Here is a 21,157-nt window from a genome sequence, read left to right as displayed (position 1 = left end):
TAAGCAAAAGAAAAAATACTTTAGATGTAATTTTTCTGAGAACAACCAAACAATTCTTAAAACTACATTAAAATACTAAAGAAATGATCATAGACATGACCAATTAAATCAGATTTCTTTTATTTGTACTGATTTACATAAATCTACAGATATAAAAGAACAGGTGGTCTATGGTTGAACTGAAAACAAGAAAAAAATAACAGTAGATATTCTATCATACAATTCAAAGTGCATTTAGTAAAAGGCTAATTTAAAAGAGACCAAACTTTACATAAGTTAATTTTCTGATTAGTACAATAGTTTATGTTTTTGTACCCTCCAACGCTCAGCTTTATTCATAACTTTTATCTTACTTTTACTGAAAACTTAAACTTCTCAGCAAGACTGAGAATAAGTGGACAGCACAAGGAAAAAAGAAAAGTAAACAAACTGAACAGAGAATTTCTTATGTAATACCTTAGAATTAAGTATGCCAAGGCTGCCATCCACCGTAAAATGTTCTTTCAAACTCTGTACAGAGTTAAAACAACTACTGTACACGATTGACTGGTTAATGCAGTCAGACTGGAGGGTAGACCTGAGCAGCTGACACACAATCAAACCTCACAACGAGACACAAAAAGGGGAAACGTGTAGTGTTGTGGTCACGAGGCATAAGAGCTCTTAATTTCAGCTCGGTAAGTGACCCAAACAAGACAGTTCAGGTTCACGTTTATCGTCTCTTCTACTGTATAAAAAGTGATCCCTTCGACTCCATGGCTACTGAACCTGACCTAGAACTCGCAGCATAAATCCTGAGGCTGAACCTGTCCTTCCTGAAAAGTAGCTTTGGGTTTTGACACCAAAGCCAACTCTTTTCATAATAGATGGCGTGGACATATGGGGCTGCGGACAATGCCCCTCTCCCCTAGCCCACACATTTGTGCTTACTAGCCAAATAACTTTGTCTGGCGAAGGGGCTATTAAAACCTGTGGGCTACCCTGCAGTGCAGCATACTGTATACAGGTTGACACACAAATTCGCTGTACGCCAGCACAGTCCCAGCACAAACACTCTGGGCAAAAGTCACACTGTACACACAACAGACTTCCACCTAAACTCACCATAATGACGTGTGTTGAGCAAGTTTTCATGCCAACCACAGTACCTAATTCACAGTGGCGACAGTGATATTTATAGAACATTGGGGGCACAAAAGGAACGATGTCGTGTCTGGGTCATGTTTGCTTCTGCATAATTACCCGATAGAAGTGTTTGGTTTGATCAAAAATACAAATGGCGTCATACTACAACTGTGGCCACAGTCTGAGATTTCACAATTCTGTGGTTCTGATTTCTGAATTTAAAAATGAGCAGCTGGTTGATATCGAGGGAAACATGAAAAAGGGAATAAAACGGCAGGAGGAAGAGAAAAGAGTAAGAGGGTGTGAAGATATGAATGTTTCCAGGTAGTCAATGTGTCAGTAGAGGTCACTAAGACCGGCAGTCTTCCGGGCTTTCTGCATGAGAGCACGGAGCTGGAACTGCTTCCTGGACAGAAGACGTACGTGCTGTAACAGGACAGAATAAGAGTCAATAAGGAGAAAACCCAAGCGGATGCAAGCATGTGTGTGAATGTTTCTTTTACACATTTCCTAGTATGTAATGTGGTTACCTTGAGGAAAACTTCCAGGTCTATGACGCCTCTGCGGAGGGCTTCTCCCAGGTAGAAGATTGTGTCCTCAATTGCGTTCTCTTCAGCATAAAGGTTCAGGATCTGTTTGTACAGCGGAGCTGTGGGCACAATGACATCATCGATATCATTGTTCTCTGACTGGTTCTCCATTTTCTCCAAGGCCTCACTCAGCTCCTCGTCCTTTCTCTTCAGCAGCTCGATGTTCCGGTCAACTTCAGTCTAGTGGAAACATCATGATCACAGAAAAAAATGTGTAAATATGGAAAACTTCCACAACAGCACAAGATATGAGTGGAGGACATGAAAAAACTAAGATTTAAGACTTAAAAGATGAGGGTATCTCACCACTTCCTGGTCCAGTCTTGAGACCATCTCCTCCAGTTTCTGATGACCTTTCTTTAGGTCCTCCTCCGTTCGCTTCAGGGCATCCAGCTCTGCCTGAGCTCTGTCCATCTCTTCCTTCATCCTCCAGCGAAGCTTGTCACTCACAGCTGAAATCAGAGATGCTCGAATGGTGTCTTCGCCAATGGTACCATCTCTGCTCGGGCCTGAAGAGGAACAGAAGAAGTCTTAAGTCACGTGAGACAGTGAACTGAAACAGGAGATGACGACTGGGAAAAAACCTTCAACATTCTAAAAAACTAAGCAAAGTATGAGGTTTGTGTGACGACACTACACTTACAACAAAGAATTAGCTGACCATCTTTAGAATATTGGTAGAATGTCTACACACATACATGTAAAAAAAAAAAATCTATCTTCATGCATAGCTCCACAAGAATGGAAGGCATGTCAAGTACAAACCTGTGTCTGAGAAAGCACTCAATATATGACATACTGGACAAACTGAACAAGATACCATTTGGTTGAATCACAGGTAACTAGAGTCAAGGCAAAAAAAGCACCGGCGAAAGGTCTGTCGGCAAAGCTTCATTATATACTGGTGTGTAACAAAAAACAAACAAAACACTACACACAACATGAAGAGTCTTGGTAAAGTGGCCAGATTCTTCAAGTCTCTGGAAATCAAGGAGGATCAAACCATAAATCTAGATTATATTCTCTCATGTTTTAATATAGTGGTGGAAACCATGCAAAATCTTCCATCTGTGTTCAGTAAGTTCGTTGTGAATGGTGTAGCATAAGATTCCCGTGTTCAATATGAAATCATTCATGAACCCTCGTGTGGAAGCTTCTGCATTTTTATGCATCACCAATCAAAAGTTCAGGTTTTTCCTTTGGTTAATCACCCATCTAAAATGATTTTCATTCATTAATCTTATTACTTTAATGGTATCCAAGATGACAGGCATAATACAGCTCCTCTTCAAAGTAGGTGGTTTTGAAAACAGAGACTGAATGCGCCAAGACAGTTTGACAATTCAATACTCACTGAAAACATAGAAGCTTCTTTAGAATATAAAAATGCAATCTAATACAATTCAGTAGTAAAGGCTATTTTTGTAAACATTACACCTGTTTTTAATGGTGCTATTTTATCATATTGTGCAACACTGCAAAATTTTAACATAGACGAGTTTCACAGCGTTTGAGCAGAGTTGTAAGTGAGCTATTGAGCTCAAGCTGCTGTGTTTGGGGCTCACACTATAGAGGAAGCACCAACGCCGAGCTGTAAGCCATTTTAAGGCATCAAAGGATTATTTTCATGGAACAAACACATATAGAGACATTATTACATTTCACACTAGTGCATTTTTGTCATTTTATCGAAGCTCTGTTAGTGTTTCAGGTTTTTCTAATACTGTGCTCCTATGTACATGTAAATACAGTTCAAAACCTGACAAATTCCAGGTTATATAAGTGTTAAGTGTACTGAGAGATGTCTCAAGAGTCAAAACCGCCTCATGAGTCTGGACACAGCACCCCAAATGTCAGAGTTGATTCAAGCTAAAGGCAAACTCATTTCTTCTCCTTTACTAAATATAGGAGTCAACTAAAGCTCTTCCTGCCTGCTTGTACTTGACCAGCATTTCACTGCTGCCAACTCATGCTGTAAGAGCAGATGGGTCATCTATACATTCCTCTGAGGTCCATCCTACCCTTTGCCCTTTAATATTCCCCACTCTAGTTACACAAACGACCTTTCACTGATGGCTCGGCGCGCCACTGAAGTCACTCAAGAGGGTGAGAGAGTTTGAGTCAAAAGGTCAAGTGTCTTCATTCAGGGTTAACTAAAGACCATGGAAAGTTATTGTTTAATCCGAGGTGTATTAAACTTTGGAAAAAAAATTCAACATTCTATTATATATTGACACAAAAAGGAGATGAGCATGGAGGGGTGCAGTCAAACACAGCTTCTAAGTGAGCACAAATGTATTTTAGTCTGCCTGTGCCATTTGTAAAAACTTTGGAAACTGCTCGATTCAACTTTCAAATATACCCATGACAGAAAAGTAAAGCACCCAGATGTAATACATACCCACTGTGGAGACTGGAGTCTGGGTGGGGTAGTGTGCGGGTCCAGCACTGGCTGGGTAAGAGTTTCCCCCTGGATACTGGTAACCTGGGTAGCCTCTGAAAGGAGTTACATAACCAACAAGGCAATGCTTTATAGTTCTGCTTTTAACACCTATCTTTAACTATAAATGAAACTGAATGAGCTATACATGGTTTTAAGAATAAATATGTTTTTTGAGATAAGTTGCTGAAGCAACCACAAACATAAACATGCTGGGACCTGTTTGGAATGCGCTATATTTGTGGTAGATGGGGGAGAAGGCTGCTGCTGCTTTGCAAACATCTTACCCAGAGTTAGGATTTGGGCCATAGGGTGAGACTGCAGGCATACCGGGCATGTAAGAAGCTGAGGCAGGGAGAGATGGCGAAACAGTCAGATTTAAGGACAAAAGGTCAACATATTCCTTCCCTCTCAGGAAGACAGATTAACTTTCAGTTTCACAGGGACACTGCACTGATATGTGAGCTCCACCTGGTGCTGAAGTTTTAAAAATGCATTGCTTACATGATGCAGTGACAAGGAATTTGTACTAATATATGTACATCAATAATAACAAAGTTTTCACTGAGATAATAATTTGAAGTTGATTGCTGACATTTTGACATGAAACAACCTAAAGCCCTGCCACTGTATAAAAATTATTCCCACACAAAATATCAAACCCAAATTATGGAATATTGATTTTACTCAGTAGTTGGATGATTAAACTGGAGCAGATGTACATAATCTAACACAAAAACACAACAAAAAAATCCCTTCAGAAAAGAGATGCTTATTCCGATGGGAAAAAAAATCCATAACTAAAAACCTCTAAATTTAATCAAATGGCATACGAATGTGGAAGACATTAAGTGTGACTATGGTTTTTTTTTTTTTTTTTTTTTTTTTTTTTTTTATCATACTATATTAATATTTTGAGTCTAAAATATGACAGTGAAAAACAGTTCTTAACAAAACCTCACATAATTGTTTCAGGTGACGTATCTATTCAGCACTTTCAAGTGAGAAGTTAGAAATATTTAAAAAAAACATGTTTGTTCTTTCTATCTGTACCATGGCCCCTTTACATTCCATCTGTTTCCAACAAAAACGCATCTCACTCACGATTAGGGGGTCCAGCTGCTTGAAAGGCTTGGTAGGGGGCTTGTGTGGTGGGGCGAGAAAACACAGGAGGTTCCTCTCCAAACACCACAATCATCACCTGAATTAGACCATACAAGTCCGACTGAGGCTGTAAGACATAAAGAGAAGAATGAGTTTCACTAACAAACAGTATCTCGAGTCGCAGTTACTTTTGTGGTCTTCATGAGTGCAGTAAAAAGAGGATAGAGGGTGCACGTTTTGTCTAATTGATCACTTTTGCGAGCAGTATTTTAGTCTGTGAACACCATGTTTTTTCCCCACAAAAAATACAATTAATATTGATTATAAACAATATTGGTTGAAGCCATTAAACTTACATGCTTCCACTCGTGTAGATAAGGCAGGTAGATCTTGCCATTTGCATCAATGTGCTTGCCAGTTTTGATCATCATGGCACTGGTAGGTTTGACGAAACATATAGGAGGGTTGTAGGGATATGTATCCAACAACCACAAACACACTGGGATGTTGTAGACATTGCCTGCAGGAAACACACACACATCGTTATCGTGTGACTCTTTTTAAGTCCCAACAATTTCATCAGCCCTCCCTTAACACTCAACAAATTATGTTATTTTGAGGCATCAACAAGGCATAGTTTTCAAGAACACAGGGGAGATCTATATGAAATCCTGCAACCTTGCCTTAATAAGACAGACATTTTTGTTACACAAAACATTTGTCCATTTGCTACTTTATGTGAGTGATCAGATGACTAATTTGTTTTACAAGGTGAAAGATCAACAAAGTCAGAGTAAACACACAAGAGAGAAGGAGTAGGTGGGTAAATAATAAACAAACTTAAGAGGAAACTTGTGTTTAACTCTCTATGCCTCAGTCATTCAGTCTAAATGAAAGAACAATGTGTAATATATTTTAGAGAAGTAAGAGAGTTAGAGAAATATTCTTTACCTCTGTAGCTCACAGGAACAGTCCCTGTTAAGCTCATCAGGTCTCTTGTGGAGCCATCATTAAACACTGGAATAAAAGAAGACGTATACTGTTATACGAGAACACACAACAGAGACCTGACAGTCAAAAAGAGTAGATAAGTATTATTTAATTTACCATAAGCATCCATAACCGGCTTCAAGTCCTTATACTGGGAGATGACGTTGGTTATCTCACGAACAGTCAAATCTCTGTATTTGTATTGCTGGACAATAGCAACAAAGCAAAGAGAAACAATAGCAGATGTTATGTTGAAACACTTTAGGCTCAGACACAATAGTCGACACGCAGATAGAGAGTATCTAAAGAAGTGACACATTAGTGGACTAAACATATCAATTTAGTTCTTGTGCAGGTGGCACATTAGCCAATGGTGATACTTTACAGTTATTTTCTTGCAGTCTGGTCAGATACATTAGGGTGCTCAAAGATAGAATTTGTGGTTTAAATTGGAAATGTGGGCTCAAAATTAAAGTTAAAACTTGTGGTTGGAACGTGCCAGTTCACTCCAGATATGTTTTCATAAGTTTGACTCAAAATTACAAGTAAATGTGGGTTATTATGAATTTTCAGTCTGATACTGTAGAAATAATTAAATAAATAATTAAAGAAATAATTGTTTAAAATGTTTAAAAAAGTGCTCCATTATAACTTGTTATTGGTTGCAATGTTTCATTTGTAAATCACACCCGTTATGCATTATCCTAAGCCTTTTTGAATGATAAAATAGGCTGATTAGGCCTTAATAAAACTACTCATTTTAGCATGAACAAGGACCTTCACCCTTAGCTCTATCACATATAAATTATTTTTATTGAAGCAAATGCAGCTTCTTTATTAAGATGGCAACAATACAAAATCATTTCGAAGACTGTACTAGCTCAATACCATGTGGGACGATAAAAACAAATACTTAGAAACAATCATATTTCAAAACTCGGTATTGTAACTCGTGTCTATAGCTATCAAACTGATGAAATAAATACTTTTAGATTACTATATAGTTACGTTAGCTAAGTGGCTAAGCTATGTTGTAAAGTGTTAGTTAAAAGATTTATACGAGGTAACTCAGCATATACAACACATTAGTGAACCTGTACGACAAAATCAAATGTTTAATGCACAAAAATCGTCAAAAAAGGCCGTTTAAGTTGACAAGACCCATACCAGGAAATGTTAACCTGCCAGCTCGTTAGCTCACTCGGTCATGTTTGTTATCGGTAACATTAGCTAACGTGCTACAGCAAATACCACAACAGTTAAACAGCAGTTACCTTCAGCATTTTCTTCAGGGCGCCTTCGTTGACAACTGCCATATTTCTTGGGTGTTTCTTTCAACCGTTCTCGAACTAAGATAAGCGAGTAAACAGCTGACTTTTGAGCCAGCTAGAGGGATAGCTAACACAAGCTAACGCTAGCTAGCAGGACTTCAGCGAATGCTAGGCTAACGTTAGCCCACCCTCGGGGCAACTACAGTTAAGACAGTGATTCGGTTTCCGTATGAAACTCTCCGGTTTAGTACGAGTAAAGTCTCTGTTGACGAAGCCCCAAGATTCAATAAATTATTTAGGAATAGAAACAAGACAAAAACAGCTACGATGTGGCTCTAATGAGAGGCCGAAAACAAATATCCTATGGTCAACAAAAGGAATTTCCGCTAGTCCTCCTTACTACTTCCGCCCTGCGTGTGACGTGGGCCCCTACCAATACGTCGGTGGTTTTCAGGTGTGGTCCAGCCGCTGGTAGCGTTCCCTTCAGGGGCACTCATAAGAAAAAACTAGGTAATAAAGTTATTAAGTTCAATGTTTTTGTTTCCTTTGCCTCGGCAAAAAGACACTGTCCAATATAGAATGCATGGTGTGTATTGGGATATGAGACTCATCTTATGAGTTTGTTTTCAGTGAATGCATTGAAACAAACAGCATATGGACAATTTTACATGATTAGAAGACAATCTTTACAAAACAGACACAGGCAATAGAATTTGGTCTAAAATATTTGGCATATCTGAGCAGTTGCCCTTTATGATTGTGAAGTTTGAGGTCTACTAAATATAAATAATAATAATAAATTAAAGCTGCAAGCAGCGTTGGACGGGTCCTCGCATCCATGCTCGTCGTCGAATCCACGCACGTCCACCAGGTGGCGCTGTGACCGAGAGTGTATATTGGCCTATGGATGTGATCACGTCCGCACTCTGATGACACATATAACATTTCAGGCAGATCGGACCATGTCCAGGCTAGTTATAGAGCTTTTCCTTCTATCCACCAGGTGGCGTTATGACTGTGGCTGTATTTCAGCATGTGAATGTCATCAGGGCGGGACTCTGATCATACATGTAAAGTTTGAGGCAGATTAGAGTATGTTTAGGGCAGTTACACAGCAGTTGATGTGTCATGTCGAAGCATCAAAGTTTGGGAGCCTGCCATGGCCATGCCCTCAGATTTTGTGGAGCATTTTGATAACTTTTGATCACCCATGCCTGGAGTACATCCTGGCTGAATTTCATATCTGTCGGTGTTACCCTGTTTGAGTTGATAGCTTTTCAAAATGTCTAAAAATGACCCAAAATTGAAGGTTGGTGTTAAATTCTAGAAAGAAGAAGAAGATTAAAGAAAGAAAATACATAAAAAAGAAGCAATTAAATAAATGGGAAAAAGTTAAGACAATTAAACTTTTATAAAGTATGGGGGGGGGAAAGATGTAAGAAATTAAAGAATTGTATTTAATAAATAAACAGGAAATTTGTAAATAAGTGTTGTAGTCTTTTGCAGTTAATTGATGGATAGGCGTAGTGCGAGACAGCCAGACAATGGGGTGGAAATAAGAATGAGAACAACTAATATAGCACAGGGTTGCGAGCAGGAATCGAACCAGGGCCTCAGCATTGAGAACAAACTACATGCGTCAGTGGCTTAACCCGCAGAGCTATATGATCACACGTGTTGGCTGTCAGCAAAGGTGTATCAATCCAATAGAAAGTCTAGGGGTAGGGTTCGGGTTACAGAGGAAGGTCCTGACAGTAGCAATGTACCAAAAACATGGATATAAAATTATACATTTTTTCATAATTTAATATTAAGTCACACTAGCCAAAAAATTCTTAGAATAAAGTTGGGGTTTTTCCTTCAGCCGTTGTGGTTGCACTGTACCTTTAGGTTATCTAGATCTACAACGGCTGAAGGAAAAACCACGGATTAATTTCTCAGAATATTCGGCTGCTTAGTATTAACATTAAAAATATTTATGTGTAATATTAATTACCCTATTTTTTTCATTACAACTGTAAGGACCTTCCTCTCCAACCCTAACCCTACCCCTAGACTTTCTATTGGATTAATACACGTTTTCAAGACCAGAACATGTGTGGTCATGTAGCTCTACGGGTTACGCCTGTGATGTTCAGGACTCATTCTTGTATTTTACACTCTCTGATGTTTTCTTTTCTTCATGTCTAGTGTGTGAATCATTTCTGGTTTGTCTCTTCAGTGTCTCATGTGGCCCTGCAGCTTCTCCTCCTCCACCTCCTCCTGAAGCCTTCATCTTCTTCATCATCAGCTGCTCAGTGACTCTGTTGGACGTCTCACCGTGTGGCAGCAGCTCAGGTCAGTGGTGAAGATCCTCTTTATCAGCTCCACACCCACAGACGTAGTGAACGCAGCGTCTGTTGTTGTGCTAATAAGAAGCTGCATCTGAGCAGCAGCAGCTCTGTTCACTCCAGCCTCAGTCACACATGGAGTCAGAGCAACACTCTGTCAGAGCTGATTCCTCAATGTTAGATCTGATTAATCTCTCTCTAGTAACAGGTTATGTACCACAGGCTTTTAAGGTTGCTGTAATCAAACCTTTACTTAAAAAGCCCACTCTAGATCCAGATGTTTTAGCCAACTATAGACCAGTTTCCAACCTCCCATTTCTCTCCAAAATTCTGGAAAGAACAGTTGCAAATCAATTATGTGAACATTTACAAAGGAATAGCTTGTTTGAAGAGTTTCAGTCAGGCTTCAGAGTGCATCATAGCACAGAAACAGCTCTGGTGAAAGTTACTAATGACCTTCTCATAGCGTCAGATAATGGACTGGTCTCTATACTTATTTTATTGGACCTTAGTGCAGCATTCGATACAATCGACCACAAACTTTTATTACAGCGACTAGAACATTCTATTGGCATTAAAGGGACAGCACTGGACTGGTTTAAATCCTACTTATCAGACAGGTTCCAGTTTGTGCATGTCAACAATGACTCTTCTGAGCATACTAGGGTTAATCATGGAGTTCCTCAGGGTTCTGTCTTAGGACCAATACTGTTCACATTATACATGCTTCCCTTAGGCAACATTATTAGGAAGCACTGTATTAATTTCCATTGTTATGCTGACGACACTCAATTGTATTTATCTATGAAGCCAAATGAAACTAATCAGCTAGCTAGACTGCAAGATTGTCTTAAGGACATAAAGACCTGGATGACCTATAATTTCTTACTACTAAATTCAGACAAGACTGAAGTCATTGTATTTGGCCCCAGACATCTTAGAGAATTGCTTTCAAAGCATATAGCTACTCTGGATGGCATTACATTGGCCTCCAGTACTACTGTGAGGAACCTCGGTGTTATCTTTGACCAGGACATGTCCTTTAACTCGCACATAAAACAAATCTGTAGGACTTCCTTTTTCCACCTGAGAAATACTGTGAAAATCAGGAACATCCTGTCTCAGAGTGATGCAGAAAAACTAGTCCATGCATTTGTTACTTCTAGGCTTGACTACTGTAATTCCTTATTATCAGGTTGTCCCAATAGCTCTCTGAAACATCTACAGCTGATCCAAAATGCTGCAGCCAGAGTACTGACGGGAGTTAGCAAGAGAGATCATATTTCTCCTATATTGGATTCTCTTCATTGGCTTCCTGTTAAATCTAGAATAGAATTCAAAATCCTTCTTCTGACATATAAAGCTCTTAACAACCAATCTCCATCATATCTTAAAGACCTGATAGTACCATATTATCCTAGCAGAACTCTTCGCTCTCAGACTGCAGGCTTACTTGTTGTTCCTAGAATCTCTAAAAGTAGAATGGGAGGCAGAGCCTTCAGTTATCAGGCGCCTCTCCTGTGGAACCAGCTCCCAGTTTGGGTTCGGGAGGCGGTCACCCTCTCTATTTTTAAGACCAGGCTTAAAACCTTCCTTTTTGACAAAGCTTATAGTTAGGGCTGACTGGGGGACCCTGACGGGGTATGCTTGTGTTTTCATTTGCACAACTGACTTCCCCTCTTGACGTCCCTTAGTTCTGCCCCTAGTTATGCTGCTATAGGCCTAGGCTGCTGGGGAACCTCTCTTGATGCACTGAGCCCTTCTCTAACTACCTATGTATTTACTACATATACCATTATTGCATTACATTCACTCTGTTTCTTTCTGTGTCCTTTCTCCGAGTGTCCCTGGTCCCAGAGCTGGATGCTGGATGCTTCAGATGTGTGGCTGTGTTTTATGGTCCTTGTGTCCCACCCCCCACCTCTCTATCTCTACCCCTCTATCTCTACCTCTACCCCTCTATCTCTACCTTTCTACCTCTTCTGTCCCTCTCAACCCGCCCGGCCAGCAGGCAGATGGTTCCCCCCACATTAGAGCCGGGTTCTGCTCGAGGTTTTTTTCCCTGTTAAAAGGGTGTTTTCCTTGCCACTGTCGCCTTTTGGCTTGCTCTGGGGGTCAGGCATATGGGTTCTGTAAAGCGTCTCGAGACAATTTGACTGTAATTGGCGCTATATAAATAAAATTGAATTGAAAATTGAATTGAACTGAGAGCTCTCAGCAGTTTTCTACCCATTTAAGAACAGGACAAACCGAACAAGCTGTTGTATCGATTTGTCCACGATTTCCTCTCTGTGTCCATTTTAAGGAGTTTGCAGTCAACCAAGGCCGACTCAGAATCACTCCCACCGGGAAGATCTGTGAAGGAAGGTCCACCCGGCTGGTCCAGAAGCTCCGGTCCAGCAGAGCAGCGTCAGGATGGAGACGTAACCGGGTGAGTTAACTAGAGAGGCGACACATTCACATAGAAAATCCAACAATTCCTTCTGTTTTTACAGTTTGTGACTCTGGTAAATGGTGTCATTTTTCAAAGCTGGTGGGTTTTGGGCTTCACAGATTGAACCTAAATGCTTTTCTTAAACAAACTGCTGAGCTGCTGCACAGTGAAATGTTTGAGTGGAGCTCAGGATGAAAGCATCAGAGCTGTTTTACATGTTTTTATGTTCAGCTAATATCATTTCCTCTGGACAATGTTTGCGGTGTTAGAAGTGGACGTTTGTAGGGAGTTTTCAGTTGTAATACTTAAATGCATAAATATTTGCAGTGGTAGTTTCACTGCAAGCATCTACTGATGTCACCAGTGAAGTAAATAAAAACAGCATTTGTTGAACTTTACGCCTCTCAGTGTCTGCAGTTAGTTTAGCTGAATCAATGCAAAGATATTTCTATTTTTCTACATGACAGGAATGTCAGTGAAATCCAAATGCTAAGAATAAACAAGTGATCTGCCTGGTCACAGATCCCACTTTAATCCAAAATAAAGACTTTGCAAGGAAATGAACTTGAAATATGAGCCACCAGTAAAAGTTGTGATCAGACAGAAGGGCCTGTATTTTATCTTTGGAGAAGTTTAACATGTAAGTTTGTGCAGCTGATCAGTGGTGAGGCCTGTGGATGACTGGAGATGTGTGTGGACACTTAGACGAAGCAGCAAATGTGTTGAAAATGAGTTGTCTTCTCAGAGTCTTGAAGATGTTTTGTCAGAGCTAAGAAAGAAGTAAGAGATCCTGCAGGTGATTGTTGAGTGGTGTTGAGGAATTTGAATGTAGAGGAATAGCAAAGAGATTTTGAAGATATTTAAGCCATAAGTTGTATTTTATTTGTTTGCTGTTCTCTCCCATTTGTAGTGAAGAGAAGTGATTTGACATGAAGAATGTGATTTGTGTGGCTTTGAAATTGTGTTAAAATGTAAAAATGAGTGATGAGGAGAAGAGTGTGACTTTTTAGTATTGTGTTTTTTAGCGTGTTCTTTAAAAGTTGTAGGTAGATTATCTTCTTTTTTTGATTTTGTGGATTGTTTTATTTTCTTTCAGTGTTGATGTCACCGCCTTGACGAATAGAAGAAAAGCCTGTATTTGGGTATGTAGGACTGGTAGTCCTGAGGTAGTGGTGGTGGTTTGGAACCTGGAGAGTGCAGGTTCAATCCCCCACCCTGCTCAAGCTTTTTTTTTTTACATTTGGGCAAAATTTGCCTTCGTGCCTTCGTGCCTTCGTGCCTTGCATAAAATTGTTTCATACTTAGTAAAAATATTGGTTTGTGCCGCTTTAAGTAAGTATCTTTCTTCACGTGGCATTACAGACGTTCATTTGTGATTTATTTATTGCTAAAATGCTACATATATCACTTTACACATTACATATAGAACCTAACATATTCACCCCCCTTGAAAGTTTTCCCATGCAGTTCATTTTAAACATTGAATGATAGTCATTTTAATTTGGCTTTTTGAGAAGAACAAAGACACAACTCCAAAAAAACACACATCAACCAGCAAAAATGTAGACTCCTGTAAAACAAAGACACAGCTTTTGCATGGAGATATACAAGGAGAATTTGTATCGGAGACGGAACGACCAGACCTGGACAGAGCACAGAGGAGCACGTCTTCCACAGGTTAGGAGAGTTCAGACTGGAAGTAACTGTGTCTAACATGGTCAGTTCTGCCTCTCTGAGCAGCTGCATCTTTGTCGTGGGTCAGCCTTGTCGGCCTCCACCGGTCAAAAACATGGGGCCCCTCAAACTACAGGTGCGAAGATACGTAACAAAAAAAACCTCGACCTCTAACTTTAGTCAGTTGTATGTTTTTACTTGAACTGAACATTTAAAACCTTTGTGATACTTTGGTCCACAAAACTCCTTTGAAGCAATGTTGGGTGTAAAAAAAAAAAAAAAAAAAAAAAGTCACATTCACTAAATTCTACATCTGTCAATAGCAGTGATTATATACCGTAGCCAAGTTTTTCCTTGGTAAAGATCTATTACCATATTCTATCCATCCCGCCTTGTCAGTGTCCAGTGTAGCAGGTAGTGTTTTTATGGATGGTACATGTGTCATGGCTCAATGGGTTCAATGTGCCTTCAGGCATAGGAAGGGTTTCCTGTATGATGGCTACTTCTGAAAACTGTACTTTAAACTTGGGTTGACGGATTTGTTGAGAAGATTACATTCCATTTTACTGACAACTTTTCACTCTCAGTGAAATGTGTAGACTATAATTTCCTGCAGTTTTGCATACCAAGGTATGACGAGGTATGAACAGCCTAAGATAAAGTGAACAACTTGGTAAAATGGCTTGATACTATAACTTTTGATATTTTATCTCTTCAGCAGTGCAGAGGATACTTTTGCCATGTGCTTTTATATGGCTTTCTACTCTTTTCTATTCAGGTGCAGAATCACGTTTCGCTTCACACAAACTAAAATCTATCAGCCTGTTACCACGTTTTTGTTCCATCTGCAGCCGATTTGATCAACATTTGACTCGAGTCGCTGCAGTTCGAGGAATTTTCTTTTACCTGGTTGATCCTGCCAGTAGCATATGCTTGTCTCAAAGATTAAGCCATGCAAGTCTAAGTACACACGGCCGGTACAGTGAAACTGCGAATGGCTCATTAAATCAGTTATGGTTTTAATCATTATTTTTTGCAAGCCTTGAAAGCACCAAAAAAAAATGAAAGAAAAGAACAAGAGTACAGCTTCGTGCCTTCGTGCCTTCGTGCCTTCGTGCCTTCGTGCCTTCGTGCCTTCGTGCCTTCGTGCCTTCGTGCCTTCGTGCCTTCGTGCCTTCGTGCCTTCGTGCCTTCGTGCCTTCGTGCCTTCGTGCCTTCGTGCCTTCGTGCCTTCGTGCCTTCGTGCCTTCGTGCCTTCGTGCCTTCGTGCCTTCGTGCCTTCGTGCCTTCGTGCCTTCGTGCCTTCGTGCCTTCGTGCCTTCGTGCCTTCGTGCCTTCGTGCCTTCGTGCCTTCGTGCCTTCGTGCCTTCGTGCCTTCGTGCCTTCGTGCCTTCGTGCCTTCGTGCCTTCGTGCCTTCGTGCCTTGCTTATGGGTAAATCTCCTTGTTTTCCTTTTTGCCAGATCCGTCCTTGAAGTCCAGTCCAGTCCACTCCAGTCCAGTGACACTCCACACCACAGCGGGGATTCGAACCGTGACCGTCCACATGACAGACACACACCCTCTGTGTGAGCTATCTGTCACACAAGGTCCCTGGTGGAGTTTGTTGTAATGATGGTTGCAAGAGGTTGTCATGCAGCCAGTGTAAAAAGAGCCTTGAGCTGAATTCAAACCAAGGACCTCCTGGATGAGAGGCAGATAACTTACCACTGCACTATCCTTCCTACTGGGTGTAGCTGTTAGTTTTCGTAAATGATGGTACACAAAAGTATTAAGGAAGTGAAGATAATAAAGGTACTAAGGTACCGGGGAGGCAAAAAACTTACCTCTACACCACCTGTCCTACAAGATGTTGCTCTAACTTTGCTTAAATGATGCTATCAATTAGTACTGGCGCAACCAAACGACAAATAAAAGGTGTGAGTGGAGATCTGAATCATGTCAGGTTTGTTTCTGAGACTGAATACACCTGATCTCATCTGATCTGCAAAGCTAAGCAGGGTTGGGCCTGGTTAGTATTTGGATGGGAGACTACCTGGGAATACCAGGTGCTGTAAGCTTTTTACTTCTCCTCACAACCTGAACAACACACTGCTAGCGACAGCTATCAACTAAAACCTCTTGGTTTCTTTATTATACACTCTATGAGGTGGATAAGCTGCAGCTCATGCTGATTTATTGCTGCTTCTGGTTGGAGCCAAAGAACAAAGGCTTCACCTGTTGGAGCAGCTGATGTCCTGCAGCCTCTTCACCATAGAAAGCCTCTGACAGCTTCAATTCTTTACACTCTGACTGCAAGACACCAATCACATAGGAACATTTACATGTATGGAACAAAGAGCTGAGCTGACACTCAACATATGTTTGAGCATTTATTGATAAAGACATTCAAACATGTCTAGAGATAGAACACCAACGCACGGTGTAAGAAAGGTCAGAACAGACTTCACCTGCTCAGGAAACTGAGGTCCTTCGGGGTGCAGGGAGCAATTCTGAGGACCTTTTATGGTTGTGTGGTGGTATCAGCCATCCTGTATGGACTGGTCTGCTGGAGCAGCAGCATCACGGCTGCAGACAGGAAGAGACTAAAGAAACTGGTTAAGAAAGCAAGCTCTGTCCTGGGCTGGTGGTAGACAGGAGGATGATGACAAAGCTGTTGTCTATCATGGAGGACATCTCCCACCCCCTGCAGGAAACAGGACCATCACCGGCAGCTCCTTCAGGGACAGACTGCTTCACCCACGATGTTTGAAGGAGGTCCTTCCTTCCTGCAGCAGTCAGACTGTGTTCAATCAAGCCTGCTCCCAGTAGTTCAGATCACCCATGAAGTAACTGCAATAAAATGTAAATAAGTCAATATGTGCAATTTCACAGGGTTTTTTTTTTTACAAGCATTTCTATTTCTTCTCTAAGGAGAAAGCATCTATTTATATCTGTGCACTGAGTGCTGCTTTTTTTTTTTTTTACTTTTTTTCCTATCTGCTACTGCCACACTGAAAATTTCCCCACTGCAGGATCTACCTATCCATCCATCTATCTATGGTCCATCTACCTCCCTACCTATCTATCCATCCATCCATCCATCCATCCATCCATCCATCCATCCATCCATCCATCCATCCATCTATCCATCCATCCATCCATCCATCCATCCATCCATCTCTCTCACAGGTGTGGGGGTTGATTCACCTGTTCTCAATCACCTTAATCCACGAAGGCCCGGTTCTTCATTCTTCCGCTCTCTGCCAGACCACAGACTTTGAAAGCAGAACCTTTCTCCTACAATTAGTCTGGTTTCCCCTTTTTGTTTTCACCTTGGTTTAGTTATCCTTTCTGTGTTGGTTTTAGTTTCATTCGTTAAATAAACTCCTTGTAATCTTTGACCTGTGTCTGCAGATGTCCTGTGACACCAATGATCCCATCTGATATTTAGCATGTTTTCAATTATTGGTCCCATTTCTTAAAAAAAAAAAAAGCCCCCTGAAATCTGATCAGATAAATGAATGTGAAACTACTTTGGGTCTGCTGCAGCTGTCTCCCTCTGATCTTGTTCCTGCCCACAGCACAATCTGATCAGTGAAACACTGAAGGACAACTTCAGCATGTAAAACATAAATAAGCAAAGGCTGCAACTCGTGATTATTTTAATTTTAACTTAACTTTATGTGCTGTTCAAAAACTTTATTTTTTCTGCAAATGTGTAGTGATTCCAAATCTTGGTTATTGATCTCCTTGATTACAAAAAAAAATCTGTATCGACCCGGAAAAAAAACAAACATGTCAGGCACCCTATGATGTTAACTGTTTGCCTGAATGTTTTTGTTTAAAATCCTCAGTAATAACCTTTGACTGGTTGCTCTTAACCCTGTAAAACTCACTGCTGCAAAAATACAACATCAGCTTATTTTTTAATTACTATTTTCTATTATATATATCTGAAATAAACCCTAATCTGTGGGTCTGACAGCAGCGTGAGGTCAAAGAAGCTGCCATCAGCTGCTGCACTTCTGTCCGTCCAGCAGATGGAGCCATGGAGCTGCAGTCAAGTGAAGAGCAGCACAAGGCAACCACCACTTCCATCCACTGACGCATTCAATTTGACTGACGCTAATGTTTTATTGACTTCCAACCACTAAACCAATATGATCACTGATGCACTGAGCTGAAGAAGTAATGTTACATTTCAAACATAACTGGGGAAATAACCGAAACTTCTTCCTTAGGAAAGGAGAAAGTATAAGAGTATAAAGGCAGTGCAAGAATAAATAAGAAAAAAACGGTGCAAAAATTGCCCATAGCATTATATACAGATGACTTTATTCTTAAAAAAAAAAAAAACAAACATGTAGAAGACTATATAGAGAGGATCAGGTTTCAGGTATAGATAGATCGACAGATGAATCCTTACTGTGAAAATATTTAAAGACATTGAACATTGTGCAATATAAGGTCAGTCAGCAGCCTCAGTTCATGCACCAAGAAAACTTTTATGCATTTTTTAAAAATAAATTTTCTCCATTTACAAGGCAGGGAGATAACCGAAACTTCTTCCTTAATAGTTCCTGTTTAGTTTGTATGCTGTGGTGTCAGGATTACTACACGTGGAAATGAATATCAAATTAAAATCATTTCCATATCTTGACAAGTTGTTGCGATCAAAAAGTAAACTAAAGCTGCAAGCAGCGTTGGACGGGTCCTCGCATCCTTGCTGGTCGGCGAATCCACGCACATCCACCAGGTGGCGCTGCGACCGAGAGTGCATGTCGGCCTATGGATGCGATGAGGGCTGGACTCTGATCACACGTGCAAAATTTCAGGCAGATTGGAGCATATTCAGGCTACTTCTAGAGCTTTTCCTGTCCATCCACCAGGTGGCGCTGCGACCGAGAGTGTATATTGGCCTATGGATGTGATCAGGGTCAGACTCTGATCACACGTAAAATTTCAGGCAGATCGGACCATGTCCAGGCTAGTTATAGAGCATTTCCTTCCATCCACCAGGTGGCGCTGCGACCGAGAGTTTATGTCGGCCTATGGATGTGATCAGGACTGGACTCTGATCACACCTGTAAAGTTTGAGGCAGATTGGAGCATGTTTAGGGCAGTTACACAGCAGTTGATGTTTCATGGCGAAGCATCAAAATTCACGAGGCCGCCATGGCCACGCCCTCAGACTTAAGGTGAGCATTTTGATAACTTTTGATCACCCATGCCTGGACTACATCCTGGCCGAATTTCAGCTCTCTCGCTGTTACCCTATGTGAGTTTATAGCTTTTGAAAATGTACAAAAATGACCCAAAATCGTCAAAACGTATGACATATAATTCAAAATGGCCGACTTCCTGTTGGGTTTTGGGCATGGCTGTCAATTACATTTTGGTGTGTCTTGACGAGTTACATATGCCTACCAAGTTTCATAATTCTAGGTGACACGTACTGGCCGTAGTAAATGTTTGAAATTTTCCAGGTGGCGCTATGGAGCCATTTTGCCAAACACATGTGCAGTTTCCCTAAAATCTGAAATGGGTTGCCGGTCCAGATATGTGTGGTAATTTTGGCGAGCATTTGAGCATTTTTAACCTGTCAAAAAGTACTTTGTTTATTCCGGCAACGATACGTTGCCACGGCAACAGCGTTTTATGAATCGTCAAAATCTTCACACTGTGCCATCGTCAATGTGTGGTCACTCACCTGACCAATTTTCAGAATCATATGACAAAGTATCAGGCAATGGCACGTGCAAATGTAATGACAATTTCTTCCTGTTGCCAATAGGTGGCGCTATGAGTATTTCTAAATTTATGAATGTGGATGTGTTCAGAACCGGACTGGTGTCCATCACATTAAGTTTGGTCCGGATTGGATCATTTCCAGCTGAGATATTAATAATTCAATTTTTATGGCGAGAAATCGAAATTCGCCGCAATGCCACAGACACGCCCCTTGACGACGAGTCACCATTTTCTTTGGGAATCATCATCAATGTGTTCAGGCTTATGTTACCACATTTGAGGTGAATCTGATCAACGTGCTAAGAATAGTACATCAAAGTGTGAAAAATGTCAATTTCCTGCTACCACAAGGTGGCGCTATGACTGTGAATGTATATAACCACATGGATATTGTCAGGGCTGGACATTGATCACACATGTCAAATTTCAGGCAGATTGGACCATGTACAGCTGAGTTAGACACCACTTCCTGTTTCATGGCGAAGGATCCATTTTTTTGGGAGTCGCCATGGCCACGCCCTTTGAAATGAAATGAACATTTTGATAATTTTTCATCAGGTCGCGTGTTTGCATATATTGGCCAAATTTGACGTCTGTCGGACTTATCCCCGATGAGTTATTAATTTTGAAAAATTTACAGCTAATTCAAGATGGCCGACTTCCTGTTGGTGTTAGGGCGTGGTCATGATTGACTTTTTTGGGTTTCCTGATGTGCTGAATATGCATACAAAATTTTGTAGCTGTACATGAAACATCGTGCAAGTTGGCCTAATGACCAAATTTTCAATTTTCCAGGGGGCGCTATGGAGCCATTTTGCCACACACATGCGCAACTCCCATAAAATATCAAATTTTTCGCGAGGCCTGATGAGCATGCCACGTTTGATGCGTTTTGGGGTATGATAAGGCCGCCAAAAAGGCAATTCAAAAGTCCGGAAAAGAATAATAATAATAATAATAATAATAATAATAATAAATAATTCCTTGCATTCCAATAGGGTCTTCGCACCATTCGGTGCTCGGACCCTAATAATAATAATAAACCCTAGCATTCCAATAGGGTCTTCGCACCGTCGGTGCTCGGACCCTAATAAAACCATCAAGACTGCACCAGGTGGGACAAGCATCCCTTAGAGGTCCTGTGTGTAGAATACTTCTGGTTGATTTTAAACAATCAAAGGAAGAAAAACCAACCAATGCATGCAAGGCAGATAATAACATTGTTTTAAATATTTTGTGTTATTCTCTTATTATCATCTTTTTCATTTTCTTTTACTTAATGTACACTATTTTTGCCTCTTTATTTTTCTCACCTCATTTTTTTAAATTAACACCATCTTTGATGCTTTGGCAATATTATTAACCTAATATTCATGCCAATAAAGCAAACTGAGTTGAACTGAAATGTAACTGAGTCATGCTGTAGGCTAGATGTGATTTCCCACTATGTCACTTACAGTTATGTTG

General features: G+C 40.6%; 1 protein-coding gene across 1 annotated transcript; it reads right to left on the bottom strand.

Moving 5' to 3' along the window:
- Nucleotides 1–103: 103 nt before the first annotated feature.
- tsg101a (tumor susceptibility 101a) lies at nucleotides 104–7,912 on the bottom strand. The gene is made up of 10 exons (XM_023279019.3): nucleotides 7,524–7,912; nucleotides 6,367–6,454; nucleotides 6,211–6,276; nucleotides 5,616–5,779; nucleotides 5,260–5,386; nucleotides 4,443–4,500; nucleotides 4,117–4,211; nucleotides 2,022–2,224; nucleotides 1,656–1,895; nucleotides 104–1,551 (listed from the first exon to the last, which is right to left on the bottom strand). Exons 1-10 carry the CDS (start codon nucleotides 7,563–7,565, stop codon nucleotides 1,462–1,464), a joined length of 1,173 nt encoding a protein of 390 aa, XP_023134787.1. The 5' UTR covers nucleotides 7,566–7,912; the 3' UTR covers nucleotides 104–1,461.
- Nucleotides 7,913–21,157: the final 13,245 nt, after the last annotated feature.

Source organism: Amphiprion ocellaris, chromosome 3 (assembly GCF_022539595.1).
Source record: "Amphiprion ocellaris isolate individual 3 ecotype Okinawa chromosome 3, ASM2253959v1, whole genome shotgun sequence".
NCBI lineage: Eukaryota > Metazoa > Chordata > Actinopteri > Pomacentridae > Amphiprion > Amphiprion ocellaris.
This window is presented reverse-complemented; position numbering and strand designations above follow the sequence as displayed.

What these genes read in the sequence shown, in the direction of transcription:
- tsg101a (XM_023279019.3), bottom strand. Translation starts at nt 7,565, where the DNA reads ATGGCAGTTGTCAACGAAGGCGCCCTGAAGAAAATGCTGAAG. An exon ending in GCCGGTTATGGATGCTTATG is followed by an intron (nt 6,277 to 6,366) that starts GTAAATTAAATA and finishes CTTTTATTCCAG; the next exon opens with TGTTTAATGATGGCTCCACA. An exon ending in ATCTACACGAGTGGAAGCAT is followed by an intron (nt 5,387 to 5,615) that starts GTAAGTTTAATG and finishes TATGTCTTACAG; the next exon opens with CCTCAGTCGGACTTGTATGG.